Raw genomic sequence first — 23,440 nt, forward strand, 5'->3', positions numbered from 1 at the left:
GGTTTGAGGACCAGTTTAGACTTCCAAGGCCCAGGAAGGAAACATATGCATAAGGTTCAAGATAAAGACAGGTTACATAAAAACATAAACCACATTAAAACACACAAGAATTCTATTTTACGACTGCGTTGGTACCTGTGCGTCTATGATCTTCAACTCCAAACGTTCAGTTTTTGTTTCTGACGTTAAAAAGACATTAGACGTTTTTTTGTGAGCCCCTGAAAAGAGGCCGTGTGCGTGATGGATAACTTGGCCCTTGCCCTGCCCTCTAATCATGAAAGTCATGGGCTATGTATTTCTTGCCCATCTCTATACTTCCTACCCCTCCCCGGAGCCTCAGACATTCCATAAATATTTGCTGAACTAAAACCCATATTCCCCATCCATCAACATCGTGCCCCAAACATAGGAAACACTCCGCACGCTTGCTGAATTGAGTCCTGTGGGAAAGCAGGGCACGAGAGCACAGGTTTAATTGCCAAGGAAACTTTTATTTTAATTTTGCATTAACATCGGGACAAGGTTCTGGGAAACCTGCACAGAGGTAATCACTTCACAGGTCGCACTGTTCGGACAGATGCCAAATACTTTTCCCGTTTCTTTACCCTTCAACTGATGTCCTTCAGGGCTACCTGAAATCTGTTTCCTTTCTTTAATCCTTAATTACCTCGATACATAGGTTGTGATTTTGCTTTTCACGCAGTGATACTGACATCGTCAAATAGTGCCCTGTCTATAGGTTAGTGTTTGCTTAGCCTTTAACATCTACGAAATGCTAGAAATACAAAGATTTTTTTAAAAGAATGTGTTTAAAGCTTCAAAACTCACTAAGGTTTGCACATACAACTCAAGAGGTCACACCGATGGGAATTCCAATTTCCTGCTGTACATTCCAAGCCTAACTTTCAGATGGTACGTGGTCTGAAGTCTATGGTAATTATGATTACGACAAAGAAACCTGATTTTCAAATACCGTGAAACGTAAGGGTGATCCAAGTTATTCTGAGGCAAATACTTTAAAGCTCATTGTAGCTCCAGAGGTATATGGATTCTTCATTGGCTGTTACCATTGTACAGATTAAACAATTAATTCTATACAAAGCTATGTATTCACATCATCTGTAAAGCTCCTTCAAGTTATTTCACCCTCAAACACATGTTCTTACATCATGAAATGTTTTGTAAAAGTCCATCTGCGTTGAGTACATTCAATTCTGAGTGACCATGATCATCTTCAAACGTAAGTTCGTAACAGTAGCTTTATATAGTTTCTGTATGATAACAGCAATAATCCTAACACGTTAGTAACATGCTGGTGCATTCTTTCATGAGACTATTTCCTAAAACAATGTGACAGATTTTGGGCAATTTCTGGAATGAGAAATTCGCATTAAAAGAAAGAATCCTGTTTGTTTTCCAACTTTAAACCATTCCCAGGGAGGGAGCGGGGGGCGGGGGCGGGAATCATTTCTCTTTTTTAAGAAAAAGAAGGATTAAAATCTGAAATAGTAGACCTTAAAGAGGAGCTGGGGACATGCTGCTGGATCTTAGACATTCTTCAGTGGAGACAAACAGAAGAAATCAAGGTCCACTGTCAGAAAGCCTGAGCCACACTGTACACATTCTCTCCAAGGTGCCCGGAGGGGTCAGCGTACCAGGGGGGTGGGGTATTCCATTGACCTGCACTTTTGTGGGATCGAGAAAACCCTGAACCAAGAGCAGATGTTCAGACATGTTCCCGAAAGAGATGAACGGGAGGCAGATGGACCACAGCCCCTGAGGACGGATCAGGCAAGGTATCCGCGTGATATTGCTGGAGGATGTTCAGTGCCTGAAGGTGACCTAAGTGCTCTCTGCACAGGTGAATCCTTTCCTCAGGAGGGGCTGGTGGCTCAGACGTCGGAACTCTCTCCAGCTGTGCCCCTAACCCCCAGTCTCCGACGTGACCTGGTTACGCCTCGTCCTGCGTTACAGAGGTTGCAGGAGATGGAATTCACACAAAATTGCGCGTCGCATGGTGGACGCAGAGACGTTTCTTAGCCACAGGATCAGACCCCAGAAAACACACGTACGGACATGAACCACCTTCTGTCTTCATTCAATTCTGCAAGAACTCAAGATGTCACGGTCATGGATGGGTATGGGTCGTGGAGGGATTGCTCGTGTCTTTCTCCCCCCACGAAATATCGCACATTTTACATGCCAAAAATTCTGGTTCCTGTTAGAAGGGAGTCCAGGGACTGCAGCAGCATCTCTGAAGTGGCCTTTGAGTTCAGAACCTCTGTGCACCAAAGAAACAGCAGAACCCAAGGAGAATGCTGCAAATTATGGGATGCAAATCCGTACAGGAGAGATTTGTCTTGGCATTACTGTTCCTCAGGGATTTCACCAAAAGGCTGCAGCACAGACAGAGCTGTGAGCCTCTATTGTTTTTCCTTAAATAGTGATAAGCGTCTAAATACTGTAAACTTCTCGAAGAAACTGTATATATATAAACATGTATATCATGAATAGTATTTCATATTATTGCAAATAATACTGACAGTAATTGCCTCCCAATACCCAAACTGGAACTTACCATCATCCACGATGGGTCAAGATGGTCTTTTACTCATTATAATGCTGCACTTGTTAGATTTAGCAAACACTCTTTCAATTTTATTCTCTTTTTCGTGATGCGCTATAAGGGGAATCACAGTGGCCACAGCATCACATCAGCTTGTGGAGTAAGTGATGCCTTAGGTCGTGGATCACACGCATTGGCTGAGAGATGAACAGGTTACCTGTGCAACTTCCCGCTCTCCGTCTGCACTGGCGTTGGCCAGACTCACTGAAATCCCGCCTGCCGCGTTCATATAACGCTGGCCTTGGAAGACGTGACTAACGTCTATGCCTCTGTTTACCGCAAACCCTGATTTTTCTCCCCAGGGCGTAAATGTGGGGTTTTGATGGGGTCTCCAGGTGAGGAGACAGAGAAAAGGGATCTGAGTCCCTGGGTGGAAGCTGCCAGGGCTGGCTTCACCCAGTGCCGCTCCCCGAGCTCGTCTGTGATGCAGCAGGTGGGGTGGCCCCGGGCGCCCCCAGACGCCCATGGCTAACCGCTTCCTCTCCCAACCTGCTTCTCCCAGTCGCACTGGCAAGACAGGCCTGACGACGAGCAACACATCTGAAGCCACGGCTTCCAGATAAGGTTCCCCAGCGACAGCTGATTGGGGACGTCCCGCAGGGTCTCAGCGTGGTGGGCTGCCGCTTCCTGCATGGTCCCCAGGATCTCCCGGAACCGGGGCTCTGACGTCGGAGTTAACGGGTTTCTCTCCCTGGGGTCTCGGGAGATGTCAAAGAGTAGAGGCGGGTCGTGGTAGGTGACGTACTGCCCGTGACAGAAACACACGTGGGTGGCAAAGCATCCGTTGGCGCCCTCGGGGAAGAACTTGGGTGTGAAGAAAAAGGCTTTCCAGACGGACGTGCCTGTGGTTGACAAGGACAGGAGTGGGTTTCGTGGGGACAGGGTCATCAGAGTCCCCCCCAAAGAGAACAGGCACAGAAATCACCCTGCCGCGCGCTGCAAGAAGGCAGAGACCCACTACTCGCTTATGCGTGGAATGGATTTCTCATGCTTGAGGCTCAAAAGGGTAAGAGACATAGCTTTAAAAAATAAAAAACCCACGCATTGCTGTTTAACTGCGACAGCACAAGAGACGAAGCTGATAATGCAATAGCTGTTAGGGTGCAAATCTAACCATATTAGAACTGTGGCATTTCCTCCTTAATCCATCTCTCTCTCCCTCTCCCTCTTTCTCTCTCTCCCTCTTCCATCTTTCTCCCAACCCCTAATTGCTTGGGAGAAGCTGGTGAGAAAGGAAAAGACCTTACTAATTATTTGAGCAGAGAACTCGAAGAGGACTGTCACGGTTCAGTCTCATAAACTTGACAGCTTGTAGCTGCACTGGGGCAGGCACTCAGCAAATACACACTGACTAACAGCTTCTAGGCTCCGAGCTCTGACCCTTTTTGTTCTCCAACTTCAAGATGCTAAGCTTCGCAGCCTGTGTTTCTGTTTAAAACGAAGTGGAGGGAAGGGGGAGGCTCCACGCTAACATGTACGTGAGATGGTAAAACGTGACACACACACACACATATACACACGTGGACACGTACATACAGCCACCAGGAACCATCTGAACCACGCTAGGACCTCAGCTAACATTTGATTTCCTCCCTTTTAAGAAAGCCCAGACGCATCCCATCCAGAATTTAGTGAGGCTGGGGAGAAAGTGCAGCTGGGTTTCAGAAATGATCTTTTGGGGGTGAAGAAAATGTTCTGATATTAGATTTGACTCTAGTCGTAGAACTCTATCCATTTACTAAAAATGGCTGAATTGGAATTCTATGCTCTATATGTGATATCTTAATAAAGGTGCTAAAAATTCCAAATTGACCCCAGAGTAGGATGGTTACATAGTTTTTAAAATGTCACTTCTGGGGCTTCCCTGGTGGCGCAGTGGTTGAGAGTCCGCCTGCTGATGCAGGGGACACGGGTTCGTGCCCCGGTCCGGGAAGATCCCACATGCCACGGAGCGGCTGGGCCCGTGAGCCATGGCCCCTGAGCCTGCGCGTCCGGAGCCTGTGCTCCGCAACGGGAGAGGCCACAACAGTGAGAGGCCCGCGTACTGCAAAAAAAAACAAAACAAAACAAAAAAGTTTTTTTCTCTATTGTTAAAATTCCAGTCCACTCTGAACAAAGGTTCCTTCCGTCTCACCTCTGTCACAGATAAATATTTGACCACCACGGGATCTGGATCTTTCTTACAATTGAGGCCCACTGACCAGAGGAAGCAATTATTACATTTTCTAGGGAGAATGAAGGAGAATTAAATGGAACATTTTTTTCAAAAAAATAGTCTAAGTAGTGATGGGAACAATAATTTGACTTAGGTTTAAAATAAGCTCCAAAATTTAAGAGAAATAATTGTGACTATTACAGGACAAAGATGTCAGTGACATACAGTTAGAGGGCTGCTTTGTCAAGGCCACAGAAAATGCTGTGGAGATCACTACCTACCTATGAAACCCATTTTTATGCAAAATCACCACTGGAAAAAAACTGAGTGGATTCATGAGAAAAGAAAGTTTACAGTCCTTTGACAAAAAGACAAATAGTGTTTACGTGAGAAAAACATGACTCCTAAGCTAGACCCTGAACTTAGCACCTTCCAAGTGTAATCCTAAAACAGCTATTTCGTCCAAATTAAAATAAGCAGTGGGTTCCTGGGATTTCTTGGGGATCTGAAGGGCGTGAGAGCCCAGGACAGGAACAGCTGTTGTGATTTTGATCACTTCCAGGGACTCAGCCACCAGAAAAGGTTTAGAGGTCCGTTGACAGAGAAACCCCAGGCCTGAGCACACAGGGTCCCCGAGAACAGAAACAGAGAGAATGCAAAGCCCGTTTCTTTCTGTCCATGTGGCACTGGAACCACCTTCTGCAGATATTAGATGCTCAGTTCTGCCCAACAGATACCAGTCCGCTTTGCAAAGTGCCTTTCCCTTCATGAGAGGATTCTTGTCGGTCTAGAGCCGTGACCAGCATCCAGGGGAGACATCCTCTGTCTCTGAGCTCAGAAGTGTTTCCTGTCTTGGTGGCTAGTTGACTATGATCTGCTTGAACTCTCCTCCCCTTTCTGATGGCTCTCACAGCGTGGGTTCCAAACCCAGCTTTGCGATTTCCTAGCTGTGGGATGCTGGGCGTGGCTGTTAACCTCTCAGGGCCCGCAGCTCCTTTTCTGATAAGTGAGGATAATAATAGTACCGGCCTCGGGGCTTTGCTTTGGGGGTTAACAATCCATCCCCGCGTGTAAAGCTCTCAGAACAATGCCAGGTGCATAGTAATACCCACCTTTGCGTTAGCTTTGAATATAAAGCTGCCGTCAATCTAAGACAAAAACACTAGTTTCTTTATGCTCTTAAACCTGTTGCCACTGTAATACACGTCTTAAGACACCTTCCCCCCACCTCCTAAGGATTCTTAAAGAATATGGATAACAAAATGTAAATGGCTTCAACACATTGGCTCTTAATTTATCACTCAGATTTAGACATCCTTTGATGAATGTTGTTGAACAAGCTAGTCTTGGCAAGATTCATCCTGGATGCTTGGAGGATTCTGTGTACATACAGAAGACACCCAGAGTCATTTGGGGGTTTTCGGTCTTAGCAGTGTTTCCCACTACATAGCGCCATCTTGGAGTCCTTCTAGAAGTATTTCAAAGACTGCTGTGTTTTCCCACTGTGAGCAGCCCATAACCACCCCCCGGGGACCCTCAGCTTGCCCCCTTGGTAATGTTGATCTAATCTCCTGGACGGACGTCTGAAAATCCACCCCAAGGTCCCCACGCTCATGGAGACCTCCTTGCTTCCACGATGCCCCCCAGCCATGTTCCCCTGTCCTGAGCCAGCCACCCGACATCAATGCCACATTCTTGTCTCAGACCCAAAGATCCTAGGATGTGGGCCCACAGGGAGCCGCCTAGGGCAAAAGTGTCTTCACACAGGCTCCCAGAGAAGTGCGGACCCAAGGGCTCTTGCTCTTGACGCCTGAGACTCGTGTCCGCCCATTCTCTGTAGCCCAGACCCTCAACGACCCAGCACTGGGCTCATGGATCATAGATCCAGTTCTGCTAGCTTCCTGTGCTGGCTGCACTGAGACTCACGATACGAAAACACTGAGAAGGAAGAGGAAGCAGGGAAGGGCTGTGACCCAGAGCACCTGCTTTGAAATTCAGATTTAGAGGAACCCGAGCTCCATGAGTGATGCTTGAGTGCCCGAAAGCAAAACACTCCCTTTGACTAAGCATTTGTTTTTGCATTTTGGGGGACGGAAATATGAATCCTGTACTGAGTGGGTACACAAGGCGTGCTAAAGCCTCCCACTCCCCTCCACTGTCTCTGTGTGTTGAAATCCTATCCATTGTTCAAGGTCCCACAACGCCTCCTCCGTGAACCTGTCCAGGTCTCCAGCCAGAAGTTACCCGTTTCCTGGCGCCGCTCCACAGCTTCTACCGTGCGTTCAGCCCTGAAGGGCTACCACGTCTGTGGATTCCACTTCTTTCTAGGTTACTTGCTCCCTGAACACAAGAACTGTTATCTCCCACGTGTGTTAAATGCCCGGTACCTAGAGCCTTACATAGAAGAGTGAATGTATCTGTGAATTGCCAGCGTCCAGGGCCTTACGTAGAACACATGCTCAATAAAAACGTGCTGGGTAAATTAATGATGAATGGGCCGACGGGATAAGCAGGAAGACACCGAAAAAGAGGGAAGAAGCCAGCTGCCACCACGAAAGCCGGCATGGGGGCCGACAGGAAGCCCAGTACGTTCTGTGCGTCTCTCCTCCAGAGCCACTGGGGGCGTCCTGCCTAAAATCACTCCGTGCCAACACGGCCTCCAGCCAGCCAGAGATTCAGGCTGCTTGGTGACATCTGGTCATGGCTGATAAATGAGCCAGGAAGTCAGAGATTTCTCGGGGCGTCTCCACATCACCTTTGCCTTCAAGAAAGCGTGTGCACAGAGGCATGTGCAGGGTGGACGTGGCGGCAGTGGGAGGGAGGGTGTGGATCAGGGTCAGAGTTCATCCAGGGGAGACCAGAGCTGAGGTCCCCAAGGATGGGTGGACTTAGGGAATGAGAGGACACGAATGAATTCCAGAAACAGTCCATGGGGCTGTGGAGATGGCCAGAGACAGCAGTGAGGAAGAAGAGTCATCTCTGTGGGTGTGAATAAAAGAACTTACTGTCTTGGGGGAAGAAGCTCCAGTTGACCACGGGGCAGACTCTCAAAGTAGCCAGTGTTGGTTTAGCGTCCAACTTTGCAGTCAACTCTTGTTACTGCACGCCTGTTCTGTGACCTCTGACACCTCATCGTCCTCATCTGTAAATAACTTTGGTAGAGACTGATAACTATCCTCACGCTCGCACAGTTGTGGGGTGTCACCAGGGCACACAGACACCCGTGATGAAGGCTACACTGTCCAGCCTCCTCCGATACCAGGTGGCCAACTTCTGGCCTGGGGAACATCATCCTGTCCATCCATTGCTCCCTCCTGCTGCCCGTAGGTGGACACTGTCACCCTTCTCCACGCAGAAGAAGCTGCTGCATCCTCCAGGTGGTGGGACGGAGCCTGGAGTCTGCATCCCTGAAATTCTGTGGACCACCTACCGCTAGACTTCACTCACGAGCTGAAGGCAGAAACCTCCCTCTGATAGAAGCTACTGTGACTTTTTGTTTCTGGTACGGCCAAATCTAATACGAATATAATCAAAATCACTTTTAATAAGGAAGATTAAGAGAGGAGAATGGACTTGAGGATATGGGGAGGGGGAAGGGTAAGCTGTGACAAAGGGAAAGAGAGGCATGGACATATATACACTACCAAACATAAGGTAGATAGATAGTGGGAAGCAGCCGCAGAGCACAGGGAGATCAGCTCGGTGCTTTGTGACCGCCTGGAGGGGTGGGATGGGGAGGGTGGGAGGGAGGGAGATGCATGAGGGAAGGGATGTGGGAACAGATGTATATGTATGACTGATTCACTTTGTTATAAAGCAGAAACTAATAAAAAAAAAAAAGAGAGGCATCATATGCAAAGAGTGTCTGCTAGACAGGAGATATAGAATAAACGTAAGGGTGTACGTAAGGGTGCAGTGTATTGTTATCAAGCGTGTCTTCAAAAGACATGCAGTGGTCACATAAAAAAGATGTTTCAAGAATAAGAGATTAACAGAGGGAAAAGCCTAAAACCACCTACAAAACATTTGTGGATAGAAGGTCCGAAGGTGAGGAAGACACAAATATTTAATATAAATATGAATACCTAATATAAATACTTAATACAAATACTCACTACAACATACCTTGGTTAGAACTAAAATGTACCCACAGAAAATGCCCAGGTCTGCTAGCAGATGGAAGCAAATCAGGACGGAGTTAGAAACAAGCAGGAATACTGTGAGAACGGACGTATGCCCCATGCTGACATCGAGGAAGAGAGATGTGCAAAATAATGCAGAAAATCAGCAGGAGCGAGTACGTCAGGGGGAAAAGGGCAGAAGAAGTGGACTCTGGTAGCTGCGAATAAGCTGGGTGCTGAGCTAACACTGGAGGACTCGTTCAGAAACACTGTGCTTTTGGCATTCGAGAGAGAAACTCCCATTTTGATGTATTTTGTCTCTGTAAGGAAGCAAGGTTGCATTGCGACAAATGAACAGAAGTCATGGCTGACACGTTTTTCGTCCAAGAATTAATGTCATCTGAGGTCAGACATGCGAAAACTTTAGTCGAAAAGTATTAGATGTCTGTAGAGAATAGACTTGTGATTGCCAAGGGGGAGGGATTTGGGGGAGGGATAGATTGGGGGTTTGGGATGAGCAGATACAAACTAGTATATATAGGACGGATAAACAAGGTCCTACTGTAGAGCACAGGGCACTATATTCAATATCCTATGATAAACCATCATGGAAAAGAATATGAAAAACAATGTATATATGTATAACTGAGTCACTTTGCGGTACAGCCGAAATTAACACAACATTGTAAATCAACTATACTCCAATAAAAAAAAGTAGATGTATGTTTCAAAAATGGTCTAATATTATTTATAAGGTAATAGGAAGTGCCATATAAAAATACATGTTTGAGCAACAAAAAGATTGCATAAAAATTAAAAAATTAAAAATATTCTTAACTGTAAAAAAAAAAAAACAAATATATGAAACAACCTCACTGAAGGGAATCAGGGGAAAAAAAAAATACATGTTTGATAGACCAAGTGGGAGAAAACAAAAAAAAATCCATTTAGGACGGTGTTTTTCCATTAAAGGAAATGAATGGTTGGGACAATTAAGCTGGTTACTGAAGAGTCTGGGCGATAATGAGATAAAACAAAATTGAATAAACATTTAACACAATTTCCGGGAAACCTTCTCCATCCACCTATATCACCATCACACCTTCTCTCAGGTTGTGGGCAAAGCAGATTCCGTCCATCCTGGGACGCATCACCCTGCGTTCCTGCAATTACACGCACACCTGTCCCGCGATACCGGGCTGAGAAGGCAGGTGAAAAAGGAGTTAGTGGGTGAATATCGCAAAGGTCAAGAGCTGTTGGGAAGGCAGCCTTTGGTCGAGACTTTCAACCAAAAGGGAAAGGAAATCCCAAGACTTGAAATATATCCTTGAAGTGATTTACGTATATGCGCTTTTTCTTAATTGCAACAGAAGTTCTGGTTGGGCGAGGGCTTCTCCTTCTTAAGGTAAGCTGGAGTACAGGAAAGTGCCCTGCAGCTTGCATTTGAAAAGGCCACAGCCCCCATGAGTTCAGCTTCAGCCTCGATTTGTTGTTTCTGACCCATCAGGTTTAACTTGCGATAATCAGACAAAGGAGAATCAGACCACCAACACAAACCGAAGTCATTAATAAAGACAAAAACTAAGCATAGCCTTTCTTACACCAATCAGCTCCTGAGACATAGGCAGCTGTAATTAGAATCTTCTCTCAGGTGCATTTTAGAGGCAAAATTAATTTTTTAACTGGGTGAAAATCTTAGTGAACAAAGCCAGCATTTTTCCTCAATTACTATTGTAATGCTGTTGCAATTTTAAACCTCACTTATCTCCTATTTTCAAAAAAAGGCACCTTTAAAAGAGCTAGATATAAACAAACTTCTTTGGAATGAATTCTAATTTCCTACTGCTTTTTGTTGTGATTTAAGATTTAAAAAAATTATTTTGAAGTCTTAAAAGTCAAAATTGTTTATCGTTTTTCTATAAACAATGTACGCTTCAGGTGTACTATTGAGGTTTTTCAAGTGATGCTTTAAAAAAAAGTCATAGGAGAGAATTTTCCAACAAACTTGAATCGAAAAGCTAGCAGAATTTACGGGGCTCCTTGGATTCCACATCAGCATAACCACATCCCACGGATTTTTGTACGACCAGCTGGTCTGGAAACTCTCACACTAATGCGAGCATTTAGTTTATAGACATATTCATCTGCTCAAAAATCCGCAGCAGAATCTCAGAGCTAACTACCAGTCATTTAAGATAAATTTTACCATAAAATCAAGTTGTCATTACACTGAATTTTTACTAACACTGCTTCATAGGTCAAAACTTAAAGCCAGACTTTTTGAATTCACGCGGAACAGTACATTTAAAGTCACAATTCCCATTGTAATGCAAGAAAAGTTACCGGTGTCCTAATAATGCTTTCGTGAGTTCTTCTAAAATGCAGTGGGCGTAAGGATATGAGATGATTAAGTTAGGCCATTCAATTTGCTGAGACAACGAAATTACAGAAACATTATCGTTAGAGGATTATTCAATTAGAGAGAAGACACAGTATATAAAAGCTGAAAGGGGTTCATGTTTTAAAAGGGTGGAAACAGCATTCCAGATCTAAGTTTTTGGAAAAATAAGTAACAAGCTGGGAATTGTAACATGTAGGCGTCCAACTACTCAAGACAAAGGGCAACTGGATCTTAACCGCACCACCACTCAATGCTAGTTTACGGGTACCAGTGTACTTACTGCTGGTAAGCTGGTGCTTTCTGACCGAGGAACAGGGCGTGCGTTTGCTGTGTCTGCCAGTTGCCGGGGTGTCGGTGCTCGCCGCCTGGCTGACTTCCAGGTAGCAATGCTTTCCCAACAAGCTGGCAAGATTCCTGAGCCATCCGGAGGTGGCTCCAGCTCACTGCTGCCCTGACGCTACATTTCTAAACCCTGATCCTAAATGTCTCTCTTCTTTTCTAGCAAAGTATTTGGAGGTCACTGACAACTATGGGAGGTGTCTCCCTCGTAGTGATGACCATAAACTCCTACCAGCACAGATCCGAGATGATGTCAGTCATCTCCTCTAACTAGTACTAGTTTACTTTCTGTATTCTCTAGTTGACAGGTAACTCCACACACACGGCTGACACTTCCTTACACACCTGTGCATTCCCAGCTGTTTGCACAGCCTGCAGCCCATCCTGAGCTAAGAGGTAAGCAACTCCCTGGCAGAGGATTTGGTCTCTTTTGCTCACTGACAGGTGCGCAGCCTAGCCCAGAAGGTGCCCCTTCGTAGGTGCTCGATAAATACGTGTAGAACAAATGAACAGATGAAATACTGAGCAAACAGCCATGGAGCCATGTGTGACAGCCAAGGCGGCAACCATTGTTACTGAGTTTCAGGCACAATCTGAAAAGTAGATGAGATGATTCATAAAACCCACGGTTTCCTGAGACCCTTTAGCTAGATGGATGATTCCGGTGTGGAGACACCGTCATGTTTCCTCGTGTGTTGCTGCTTCAAGACAGAAGATAGTAAGGAACTGCGTAAGACAAAATGTCACTTGTGTGTGTCTGAGAAGCAAGTTTTATCTCCAGGCCAGCTGCCTATCAGAATCTGGGTCTTGTTTTTCTCACTTACTCCTATTTTCCGCCCCTTCCTGTCCCTTTTCTGTTTACTCCTCCACATAATGGGTCCTCCAGCCCCAGATCCAATATGTTTCTTCCAGCTCCTCTAACTCGAGGGGGTTGGCTTTACTTAAATGCAGTTCTGCAAAAGGCTCAGGACGAGATATCATCCTTCTCTAAACAGCCAAGAGTCCCCGAGACTTTGTTCTTTAAGCTTCTCACAGGCTCCGTATAAAAGGAAGTGGGGAGGACCGCATCTCTCATTTATGATGAGATGGCCCAGATCTAAATGCTGCCAATAATCCTAAAAAGAGACAACATTCCTATGGGTGTTAGGAAGGATGGACACATTGATGAGATACGTAAATAGGATCCCTCCGGGCCTAGAATCGTGCGCCCATGGGTTTGCCATGTTGGTCTTCCAGAAACTATCTCAAGGAAGCCGTCCAGATTGAAAGTAATAAACGCTGAAGGGTAAACCTGGTGTGATCTCTTTGGGCAACGGAAGGGTTATAATTTTCCACTCTAAGAATAATGGAGCAGCTGCTCTTTAAATGATGTCTTTGGTAAATTGACTGGGTGAGCAGGATGGGGTGAGGGGTACACTGAAATCCAGGATCAGAGTCACCTGAGTTTTTACAAAGTCATCAGCTGCAGGGGATAAACAATCTGCTCTGAGAATCTCGCCTCTGGGAGCAGAATCCCAAAACACACTAGAGAAGTGGGGAGTTTCATTTTCCCACTGAAGAGGAACCTAAAAGTCCAATATCAGCATCTAGCTCTGGGATATACAGCAGGGGTATAACAGTTGCTGGATTCCCACAGACTCCTAGGCATCTTAGCGATGTGAGCCTTAATGTAATTCTAAGTTTAAATACATGAAAACCAGATGTGAACCTATCACTACACCGACGATTCTCACTTGGTTCCACTTGGTCCTTTATGCTTTTTAGAAATGCACCCCTGTATCCGCTGTTGGAAAACCCAAAGAAGGTCCCGTCACTGATACAGTGCACGATTTACAACACACCTGGGTTTGGGAACCATGATAACAACAAAGCGTTTGAACTCTGTCTTAAATATCTACATCTAGCAAATACACACGATCCATGACCAAACACACATCGATGAGTCACGACCCCTACCTTCGAGGCTCGGGAGAGAAGGTCAGGTAAACATCTCAAAGGCACTCGGAGCCAGTGCAAAAGCTACAGGACAGGAGGCAGAGAAGACGGCTTTCAGGGGGGTTGGGGCGGATGGATAAGCATTAACCAGGAAGGGAAAAGAAAGGAAGTCCTCCCAGGTTGAGGGAGCTGCAAGCACATGTCACGGCAATGTGTGACGGCCTACCTGGACAACCAGGGCACCGGGAGGCGTAAGAGACGAAGGGATGAGGAAGACGATGGAGAACAACACTGAGCATCTTTCGGGCATCTCATGAGAGCCGTGCCCTCTTGCAATTTCTTCTATTCCCATGGCCGTGACTGCACGTAGCCGTACAAGCGTGGAAAGAAAGATGCGTCTACTCACTGTTCTGTGGGTGCCAGCGCACGGCGTTCAGGTAGAAGTTGCAGTAGTGGAAGAGAAACTCGTGATCCGAGCGATGCCTTCTCCCTTGCAGCAGGGGCATCAGGTCACGGCCATCGATGATCCTGGGCAACAAAGCAGGTGGGCATCAGGGGGCGGCATCAGCCTTGGGCTAGAACATCCCGAGGTCTGCGCTGTCCTTCCAGCAAATGGGGGCACGATAGAGCTACAACGTGGTCATGAAGTAACCAAGCCAGGACGCTAACTGAGCCACACTGGGCGCCGTATGCGACGTAGCACCAGCTCTGCTCGTGCAGGAACTCACTTCATCCTCCAAGCAGCACCACGCGTTGTGACCAGTGTCATTCCAGGATGATGGGATGAAGAAATGGAGCGATTCACCCAACTCCACGTGTGTCGTAAGAGCCAACGGGATTGAAACCCAGCTGACGGGGCGTCCATGCTGTCCCCTGCTTTCCCCTGCTTTCCCCTGCTACTGCTCCTATACCGAGTTCTCTGCCTATTGCCTTGGCCAACAGTGTGTGCACAAACTACGGATCTATCGAAACTAAGAATTTCTGACAATCTGAGTTTTAAAAAAAGATAATATACAGCACGGGGCAATTTAGACTGGATGGACTTCAATGCAAATGAAGTTCTAAGTCCCAGGGACGTGATTTGTAAATAATAATGATGCTATTAAATACCCCGAAGATGTAAATGTACTCACATGCATTTACATATCACATATACACATTACACACGTTTATGTTCTCAAAGGTAAATATATCGCTTCTATAACTAGGCTGAGAAGGGGAACTTTCCAGATGGTAGGCAATAACTGTATACAACTGCTAAGGAGCAAAATTAAGGCTATGTGGAGGTTACATAAAGGAAAAAAAGCCTATAATTTTCCTTTGAGTGAAACATACATTAACAGCCACTAGAGAAATTGAAGTCGTTGATTACCATGAGGCCACTGCCACCGAAACCTGGGGCAGAAAGCTACTTGGAAAGAGGTAGATTGTTGAACTTGAGGGTTTTCTTTCTCTGATAAAAAACATTCCAAGACAAATATCATATGATATCGCTTATATGTGGAATCTAAAAAATGGTACAAGTGAACTTATTTACAAAACAGAAATAGAGTCACAGATGTAGAAAACAAATTTACGGTTACTGGGGGTAAAGGCAGGGAGGGATAAATTGGGAGATTGGGATTGACACACACACACACTACTATATATAAAATGAGTAACTAATAAGGACCTACTGTATAGCACAGGGAACTCTACTCAATACTCTGTAATGGCCTATGTGGGGAAGGCATCTTAAAAAGAGTGGATATGTGTATATGTATAACTGAATCACTTTGCTGTACACCTGGAACTAACACAACATTGTAAATCAACTATACTCCAACAAAAAATTTTAAAAAAAACCCAAAACACTCCATCCCTGGCCCCTCCTACTATGAGGAATTGAGAAACCGGAACTTTAACTTGGTTATATAATGTGGGTAAGCACTCGAGAGGTCCTACATCCCTTGAGGTTTTTTTTTTTCTTTTTTCTTTGTGGTTTATTTTGGTGTTGCTAAAAATCCCATCATGTAATTATTGCTGACTGCTTCTCTGGTCCCCACCTTAGTGATTAATCATGCACTCCGCACAAGTCCACGGAACTGAAAATATTCTATTATTGTAAGTTAAAAATAAGAACAAAAGACAGAATTGGCTCACTTTCCAAGCCTGATTCTCATTTGCCATGAGAGGAACAAGGTAGAGAGATGATTCTATCCAGAAGCAGGGTGTTCTCTGAAGAGTAGCTCTGTCCTGAAATGGCAGATATTGTGAATTCCAAGAAAAACTCAGTCCTTAAGATTAGGAGAGCCTAAGTAGGTGGAAAGGAAGCAAAGGATGAGGGGAGAGGAACAGAGAGGAGGACCTGAGCATAAAAAGCCCCCAGTGGTGAAAACCCTGAAGGTGAGAGATGGGACATATGGGCCCGACCCCTCTCCACCACCTTTAGCTCCACGTGGAGAGAAGGCCTTTCCACTATGCCTCGAGGGTGAGAATGAATCTCCGTTTCTCTGACTCAATGTCTACCTCATTTCTCAAAGCTGTTTTTCATCATAAACCCACAACACTCAGCACTTAAGAACCCAGGAGACAGAACTGTTTCCTTAAGATGGGCATTTCATAACTGAACTGGGCCTGATCCTACAAAAGGGGGATGTAATGACAAAAAGAACACTGTAAATCTCACAGACGTTTTTTCTGACTTCCAAGCGGAAGATTTGTCTCTTTTTTTAAGGAGGGAAGCAAAGTCTGTTCTGCACACTTCTTTCTTCTTGCAATGCAGAGACACGTCTCATTTCTTTTTTACATCCTATACCTAACGCACTTTCCTGGAAGCCGGCCATAAATCACGCTGCGATGGAAACGCTGTTGAACAGTGCTGGAGAAATACGGCTTGTCAAAAAGAGGCTCATTTCTGCCATGAAAAATGGATAGTGACTCTATTGAGCTCCACTTTTAAACGGTGTCTGAGCTATCGAAATACTTGGGATGGCTGGGATGGCAATGTTTGTACAACATCACGATCCATGGCAGAAGGGCCTGTACACTTTCAAAGTGATGCAAAGCATCGCCGCTTCCCTATGGGAATTGTCTGATGGGCCTTTTCTGTGAACAAATGCAACTTTTCATAGCAAGTGTGCAGGACAGTCATGGCTACAAAATTGGATGCTTTTTTCCCCTGGTGTCTGCTCGATTCTGTGAAAAATGTGCTCATTTGAGATTGTCTTTAACTTGGAAAGTGAGATGATTCTCTTTGGGTTCCTGACTCATGACCACCGTCGGGATAGTAACAATTCAGGGTCAAGAAGAGTCATGTCTGAATTTCAGGTCAAATTCAACAGCATGGGGATGACTTTCATGTAACTGAAAAGAACATGTTTGGGGAACGTTTTGGGGGGACAGTGACCTCATCCCCCCATGAATGTGCTGTCTCTCAGCTGAGTCAGTGACCCATGTACTTGGGGACGTCCCTCCGACCCACCTGTGCCTGGTCCACTCTGGGGAGGATTTGGGGATCACAGCAGAAGGGAAAGGCTTGGGGGACTGAAAAAGAGGTTAACTTGGGGCACAAGGTGAGTTACTTGTTGCCATATTCAAAATAAGCTGATTTATGGAAGCAACCTAAGTGTCCGTCGACAGAAGAATGGATAAAGAAGATGTGGCACATGTATACAATGGAATATTACTCAGCCATGAAAAGAAACAAAATTGAGTTATTTGTAGTGAGGTGGGTGGACCTAGAGTCTGTCGTTCAGAGTGAACTGGGTCAGAAAGAGAAAAACAAATACCACATGCTAACACATATATATGGAATCTAAAAAAAAAAAATGGTTCTGAAGAACCTAGGGGCAGGGCAGGAATAAAGACGCAGACCTACCAGAGAATGGACTTGAGGACACGGGGAGGGGGAAGGGTAAGCTGGGATGAAGTGAGAGAGTGGCATGGACATATATACACTACCAAATGTAAAACAGATAGCTAGTGGGAAGCAGCCACATAGCACAGGGAGATCAGCTCGGTGCTTTGTGACCACCTAGAGGGGTGAGATAGGGAGGGTGGGAGGGAGACGCAAGAGGGAGGGGATATGGAGATATATGTATATGTATAGCTGATTCAATTTGTTATACAGCAGAAACTAACACAACATTGTAAAGCAATTATACTCCAAAAAAGACGTACAACAAATAAACAAACAAAAAAATAAGGTGATTTTTTTTTCACTGTAGAGTAGGAAAGGAAACATTTTTAGAAGAAAGCACATACATCTTTGATAAAGGGAATCCCAAGTACCCAGAAAGTCTCTTTCATAATTAAAAGTGTTTCCACCCATAAACATCAAACATTCTGCCATATGTGAAGAGAAAGCAAGATCAATTATACGTAGTCACACGTACGTGAAGAGTTTCAACTTTATTCTGCAAAATGGAGCTGAACTGGGTACAGCTTGCTGTTTTATGTGTAGTGTTCTACGGAAGAAGTCTTTTGTGGTCACCCAGCTATATGTCAGCAAAATTTAGTGGGAGAACCAAGTCAGTCCCCTTGCCTTCATCAGACATTAAGTGATACCAAGCATTTGGATTTCTTTTCCAAACTTGGAAAAAAGAAATGAAATCGAATTTTCATTATGGAATAGGAGAATTGGGCATGCCAATCTCTATTAAGAGGGGGCATGGTCACAGACTCACTATGGTAATACTCTAACTGCTTGCAAAGATGAGGCTGACAGGTTTTCACCTTAATGAATTAATGTATTTAGGTATTATATTTTTGTTGCCTATGTTTTATATCACAAAGAAAGAGTGGCCTCCATTTATGTCCAGAATCAGCTTATTTGGAGACGCAGGGGGGAATGATTTTTCTGCATATCCTGGGGAGGTGGTCACGGTAGGTATGAAGCAAAGATTCACTGCCAAGAGGAATCTCATATAGGCACACCACGGGGTTGAATTAGAGAATTCTCACGGCAGCAATGAGACTGTGCAAAGTGAAAATCTCTATGTGTAACGCTGGGACTGCTGCTCTTTTTACCTGAGCAGAAACCCTGCATCAGCGGGCTTTTCATTTCTCACCAAGCTAAGATGGGTCAGGAACAACACCTGCTTCTTGAGAATTACAAGGCTGTACTTGAAGGAGGGTGGTCTTCTCAACAAAACTCCTCTCGTTCAATGAAAAATGTGGAAAAATGTGAGGCAACCTCATTAAGTGATTGTCACATAGCCTGGGTCCAACTCTCTGAATGTGTTTATTCACCTGAGAAACGTAAATTTAATATTGCTTAAGCAAGAAATCAGGGAAACTGATTTCCACCTATCTTAGTGGGAGAGAGTTAGGCTGTTTCCTAAAGAGTAGATACCTATGTATCAGATTTATAGATGGATATTGATAAATATAAGGATATTATCCAGATGCTCTTATTGAAAAGATTTGATGAGGTTTTCATTATACAGATAATGACATTTTCCTTAAAAGAGCAAGAATAAGCTTTTGAGCAGAATTCTCAACCTCAGCACTCCCAGCATATTGGGCTGGATCACTCCTTGCTGGAGGGTGGCATCCTGTGCATTGTAGGATGTTTAGCAGCAACCCTGGCCTCTATCCACTAGATGCCAGCAACATCCCGAGTCAAGACAATCAAAAATGTCTCTAGACATTGATAAACGGCCCCTGGGAGGGACAGTCCCCCCAGCTGAGAACCATCCCTTTAGATGGTCAACGTCTCCAGGGCAGACACACAAGGACGTCTTCTAGACCTGGTTGGTAACATGATCTAAATAGTATATTGTGAGACCATTTTATTCCCATGAGCAACCTGGAAGCAGATTGCTGTTTTCTTATCTGTGCTGTGTCTTGGAGGACAATGACATCTTATAGAGCCTTGGACCATCAACAGGTGAGATTCATTGAAAGAACCTTCAGTACTCAGAATGGGTTCCACTGATGACACTGGCTCATGCACAAAATGTCTGGGTCAGCTTAGGAGGGAGGCTGCTTCCTTCCTCCATGGGCACGTGGGAGAAAAACAGGATGACCCCCGTGAGCCTCAGATTGGGGTGGGTACGAGGTGCCGGCAGCAAGATCTCCCTTTAGGGATCTTCCTCTTTGCCTCTGAACTTTTCCCTTCCCTTGGCTCTTCCCAGTGAGGTGGAAAACCAGTTAAAGATAGTGTGAAAGCAGGTGGTTAACACCTGCTTTCCAGTGGTTAACACTCTGGGCTCCCAATGAAGGGGGCCCGGGTGCGATCCCTGGTCAGGGAACTAGATCCCACATGCATGCCGCCACTAAGAGTTCGCGTGTCACAACTAAGAAGTCTGCAGACCGTGACTAAAGACCTGGCACAGCCAAATAAATAAATAAATAAATATTTAAAAAATAATAAAAATATAAAGATACTGTGAAAGCAGAGAGCACCGACGAATTTAATATCATGAACCATGAGAGAAAAATGGACTGAATGCAACTATCTGAACACTCAGTGTGCCCTGGTCATGCAACAACTCAGATTTATTCCAAGGGAAAGAACCAGGGCCAAAGACTAAATAAAATAAGGAGAGTTTTCGTTTTCTGTAAGAAAAGACTTTTGATGAGTTACTCCTGCTAAGTTTTCTGTCGTTAGAGGGGAAGAAGAATAGTCTGATTGGAATAGAAGCTCTCAGAAGCCCCTTCAGCCCTCATAGTGATGATTCTCTGAGCCCAGATGGACGTGAAACGTGTAAGTGGAAACAACTCTGCTTCCCTACCTGTTACCTCTCAATATGGCGGGTGAAACAAAAAGGGCAAGTGTTCATGCATTTCTCCTCTGAACTTGACATGCTCTAGTGCTTTCCATCCTGTGCAAGTGTGAACCCATTTGCAGGAGAAGAAATCAAGGCCCAGGAACTTCAATGCTTCGGCAGCAGTGAAGCCACAGCAGTACAGCTCCGGGAATCTCTGCTCTTCTCTGGAGCACCAGCTACCCTGACGGTGTGGTCCAGAGACCCAGGGGATGCCTGAGACCTATGAGGAGGTCTGTGAGCTCAAACTGTCTTTGCAGCAATTCAAAATGTTATTTGCCTTTTTACCACCTCTCTTTCATGAGCTTACGGTGGGTTTCCCCATCTGTCAGCCGATGCAATGTGTGCTTGGGCTCTCTTGCGTTTAAAAACTTTTATTTCCAGGTTTAATTGCTCATATGACAAACACTGATAGATATCGCCCACAGAAACACAACATCTTTGGGCTCCTGGATCTGGGAAGAGTGTACATGGATCTCGAGACCACAAAGTTTGAGAAGGGCTGAACTGTATAATTCTGCCTTTCCCATCTGTGTGTGTGTGTGTGTGTGTATGTGTGTGTGCATGTACGTGCGCAAGTGCACTTTGAGAGGAAGGTATACCTAATGCAGAAATTTGAAAAAAAAAAAAAAAGAAGAGTGAAGCAAGGTTGGTTGTGCACAATGGGAGGTGAGCAAACCTCTCCACGGACTCAGCTCTGGCTGAGCTGTTGTTTTCGTCTCTGGTTTCCAGCTTCCTCTTGGTTCTGTCAGCAGCTGAATTTGAACAAGATTTGCAGCCCGTGTGCCTGCCGTCACCCTGGACTGCCACCCAACTAATGAAAACAATGAATCAGGGTGCTTCACTTACAAATCTTCAGATTGGTAATAACACTTAAGGAGAAACCACTGGCAATGCCATTAGAAGTTGTATTTAAATTAAAGAGAAAGACATTTCATTTAGAACTTGCTAAATGAAGACGTGCTGGGAAAACAGGGGCCTGACTGGGCACCCCACTGCCTTTCTCGCTGCTGCAGCAAAGAGCTGGTGAACAGGGCCGGGAGGAGAGGTGTGGGACGAAACAAGGGAGGTTAGAGGGCATCTGCCCAGGTGCCCTTCTGCAAGCCGATGATGGGCACAGACGAGAGAGAGAGAGAGAGAGAGAGAGAGAGAGAGAGAGCAGAGAGAGGAGAGAGGGGGGAGAGGTTCCACGGAACGCCAAAAGAGGGAGGCTCCTTTAAAGACCGTCCATCCCATAGGATTTCCCTGGTGGCACAGTGGATAAGACTCCACGCTCTCAATGCAGGGGACCCAGGTTCAATCCCTGGTCAGGGAACTAGATCCCACATGCATGCTGCAACTAAGAGTTCACATGCCACAACTAAGGAGCCCATCTGCCACAACTAAGGAGCCCACATGCTACAACTTAGGAGCCAGCGAGCCCCAACTAAGGAGCCCACCTGCCGCAAACTAAGGAGCCCATCTGCCGCAACTAAGACCTGGTGCAACCAAATAAATGAATAAATAAACAAATATTAAAAAAAAAAAGACTGTCCATCCCCTTCAGGCTTTGGACTTTATTTCCCACTGGGATAACAGGATGGACAGAGCAGTGTTTACATTGCTGGACCCACCAGTAAGTCCCGTAACTGGGCGTGGATAACGGGTCCAGCCGGAAGTAGCATATGCCACCGTGCAGGCGAATCGGAACACCCTTGCCCACAAAATCTGAAGGAGACTGCCCCGAGCACCTGGGAGTCACAGTACCTGTCTTCCGGCAGAGGGGACCCCGCAAGTTTGACCACCGTGGGGAAGATGTCCATGTTGCTTGTTGGCTCATCAATCTCCAGCCCAGCCTGGATCACCCCTGGCCATCGGAGGATGCCTGGAACCCGGATGCCTCCTTCCCAGTTGTTGGCTTTTCCCCCTAAAATGCCGAAGGAGAGGCATCAAGGAGATTTATACGTCTTTCCAACACGTACCTCAATGCACTCTTCAACGCTCAACGTGGGGTGGCCGATTTGGAAGAACCTAGTGATTTAATGACATGGATTCAATGAGAATTTCACAAGCAATACTGTATCTCTTGTGGTGAAAGAAATATATTGGGTTGGCCAAGAAGTTCGTTTGGGTTTTTCCATAAAATGTTACGGAAGAACCCAAACAATCTTCTTGGCCAACCCAATATATATATGTCCTGGTCATTACATGCATGACACACGGCCAGCAATGCCTGGTGGACACAAGTGCTGACTTTGTAATCAGGGAGACTCAAATCTCGCAGCAACAAAGACTTATAACAATGTTTCTGGAGTCATGGGGTTCAAATTCCATTTCTACCTTTTACCACTGGTAGGAGGCAAAATAATGGCACCCCCAAATGTCTACTTGCAACCCCTGGAATCTGGGGATATGGTACCTTATCCGACAAAAGGAGAGATTATTCTGGATTATGTGAGTGGGTCGAATGTAATCACGAGGCTCTTTATAAGGGAAAGAGGGAAGCAGGAAAATTGGCATCAGAGCAGCTGAGGCTGTAATCAGAGAGACTGGAAGATGCTACGTCACTGGCTCTGAACAGAGAGAAAGGTGCCCCAAGCCAAAGCATGCAGGTGGCCTCCCGCCCCTGGCAAAGGCAAGGAAACAGCTGTTGCCCGAGAGCCTTCATAAAGGAACACAGCTCTGCCAACACCTTGATTTTAGCCCACGTGGACCCATTTTGGACATCGGACCTGCAGAACTGTACTATCATCCATTTGTGTTGTGCTGAACCACCAAATGGGTGTGGTGATTTCTTGCAGCAGTCCTAAGGCAATAAAAACACCAGTTCTGTGCCCTGGGGGACATGGATCAACCGGCTGTGCCACACATTCCAGACACGTAACATGTGAGTATTCCGCAGGATTATGATCCCCAGACTGAGAGACAGGAGACCACTGACCATAGCCATTTTCATCATTGCTATTATTTTATTACGGGCATAGCTCTTACTGTTTAGTTGGGAAAACGAGCTTTGCACGTAGGAGGCCATGAGAAAATAACTAAATAGAGCATGAAAGGGGTATCAGGAGGGGCTGGAGGGGTGAGCTGGGAGTGGGTCACAGTGTCAACAGAAGATGCTCCCCAGGGTCT

General features: G+C 45.6%; 1 protein-coding gene across 8 annotated transcripts in view; it reads right to left on the reverse strand.

The window, feature by feature from the left end:
* Positions 1–470: 470 nt before the first annotated feature.
* Positions 471–23,440, reverse strand: part of STS (steroid sulfatase) — a 172,133-nt gene continuing 149,163 nt past the window's right edge. For all 8 annotated transcript variants that reach the window (XM_060086655.1, XM_060086657.1, XM_060086662.1 and 5 more), the window contains 3 exons: positions 22,076–22,235; positions 13,984–14,105; positions 471–3,468 (listed from right to left, as the gene is read on the reverse strand). In XM_060086655.1, coding sequence (XP_059942638.1) covers positions 3,095–3,468; positions 13,984–14,105; positions 22,076–22,235 — 656 coding nt within the window. In that variant the 3' untranslated portion in view covers positions 471–3,094. The remainder of the gene's footprint in view (positions 3,469–13,983; positions 14,106–22,075; positions 22,236–23,440) is intronic.

Source organism: Mesoplodon densirostris, chromosome X, assembly GCF_025265405.1.
Source record: "Mesoplodon densirostris isolate mMesDen1 chromosome X, mMesDen1 primary haplotype, whole genome shotgun sequence".
Classification (NCBI taxonomy): domain Eukaryota; kingdom Metazoa; phylum Chordata; class Mammalia; order Artiodactyla; family Ziphiidae; genus Mesoplodon; species Mesoplodon densirostris.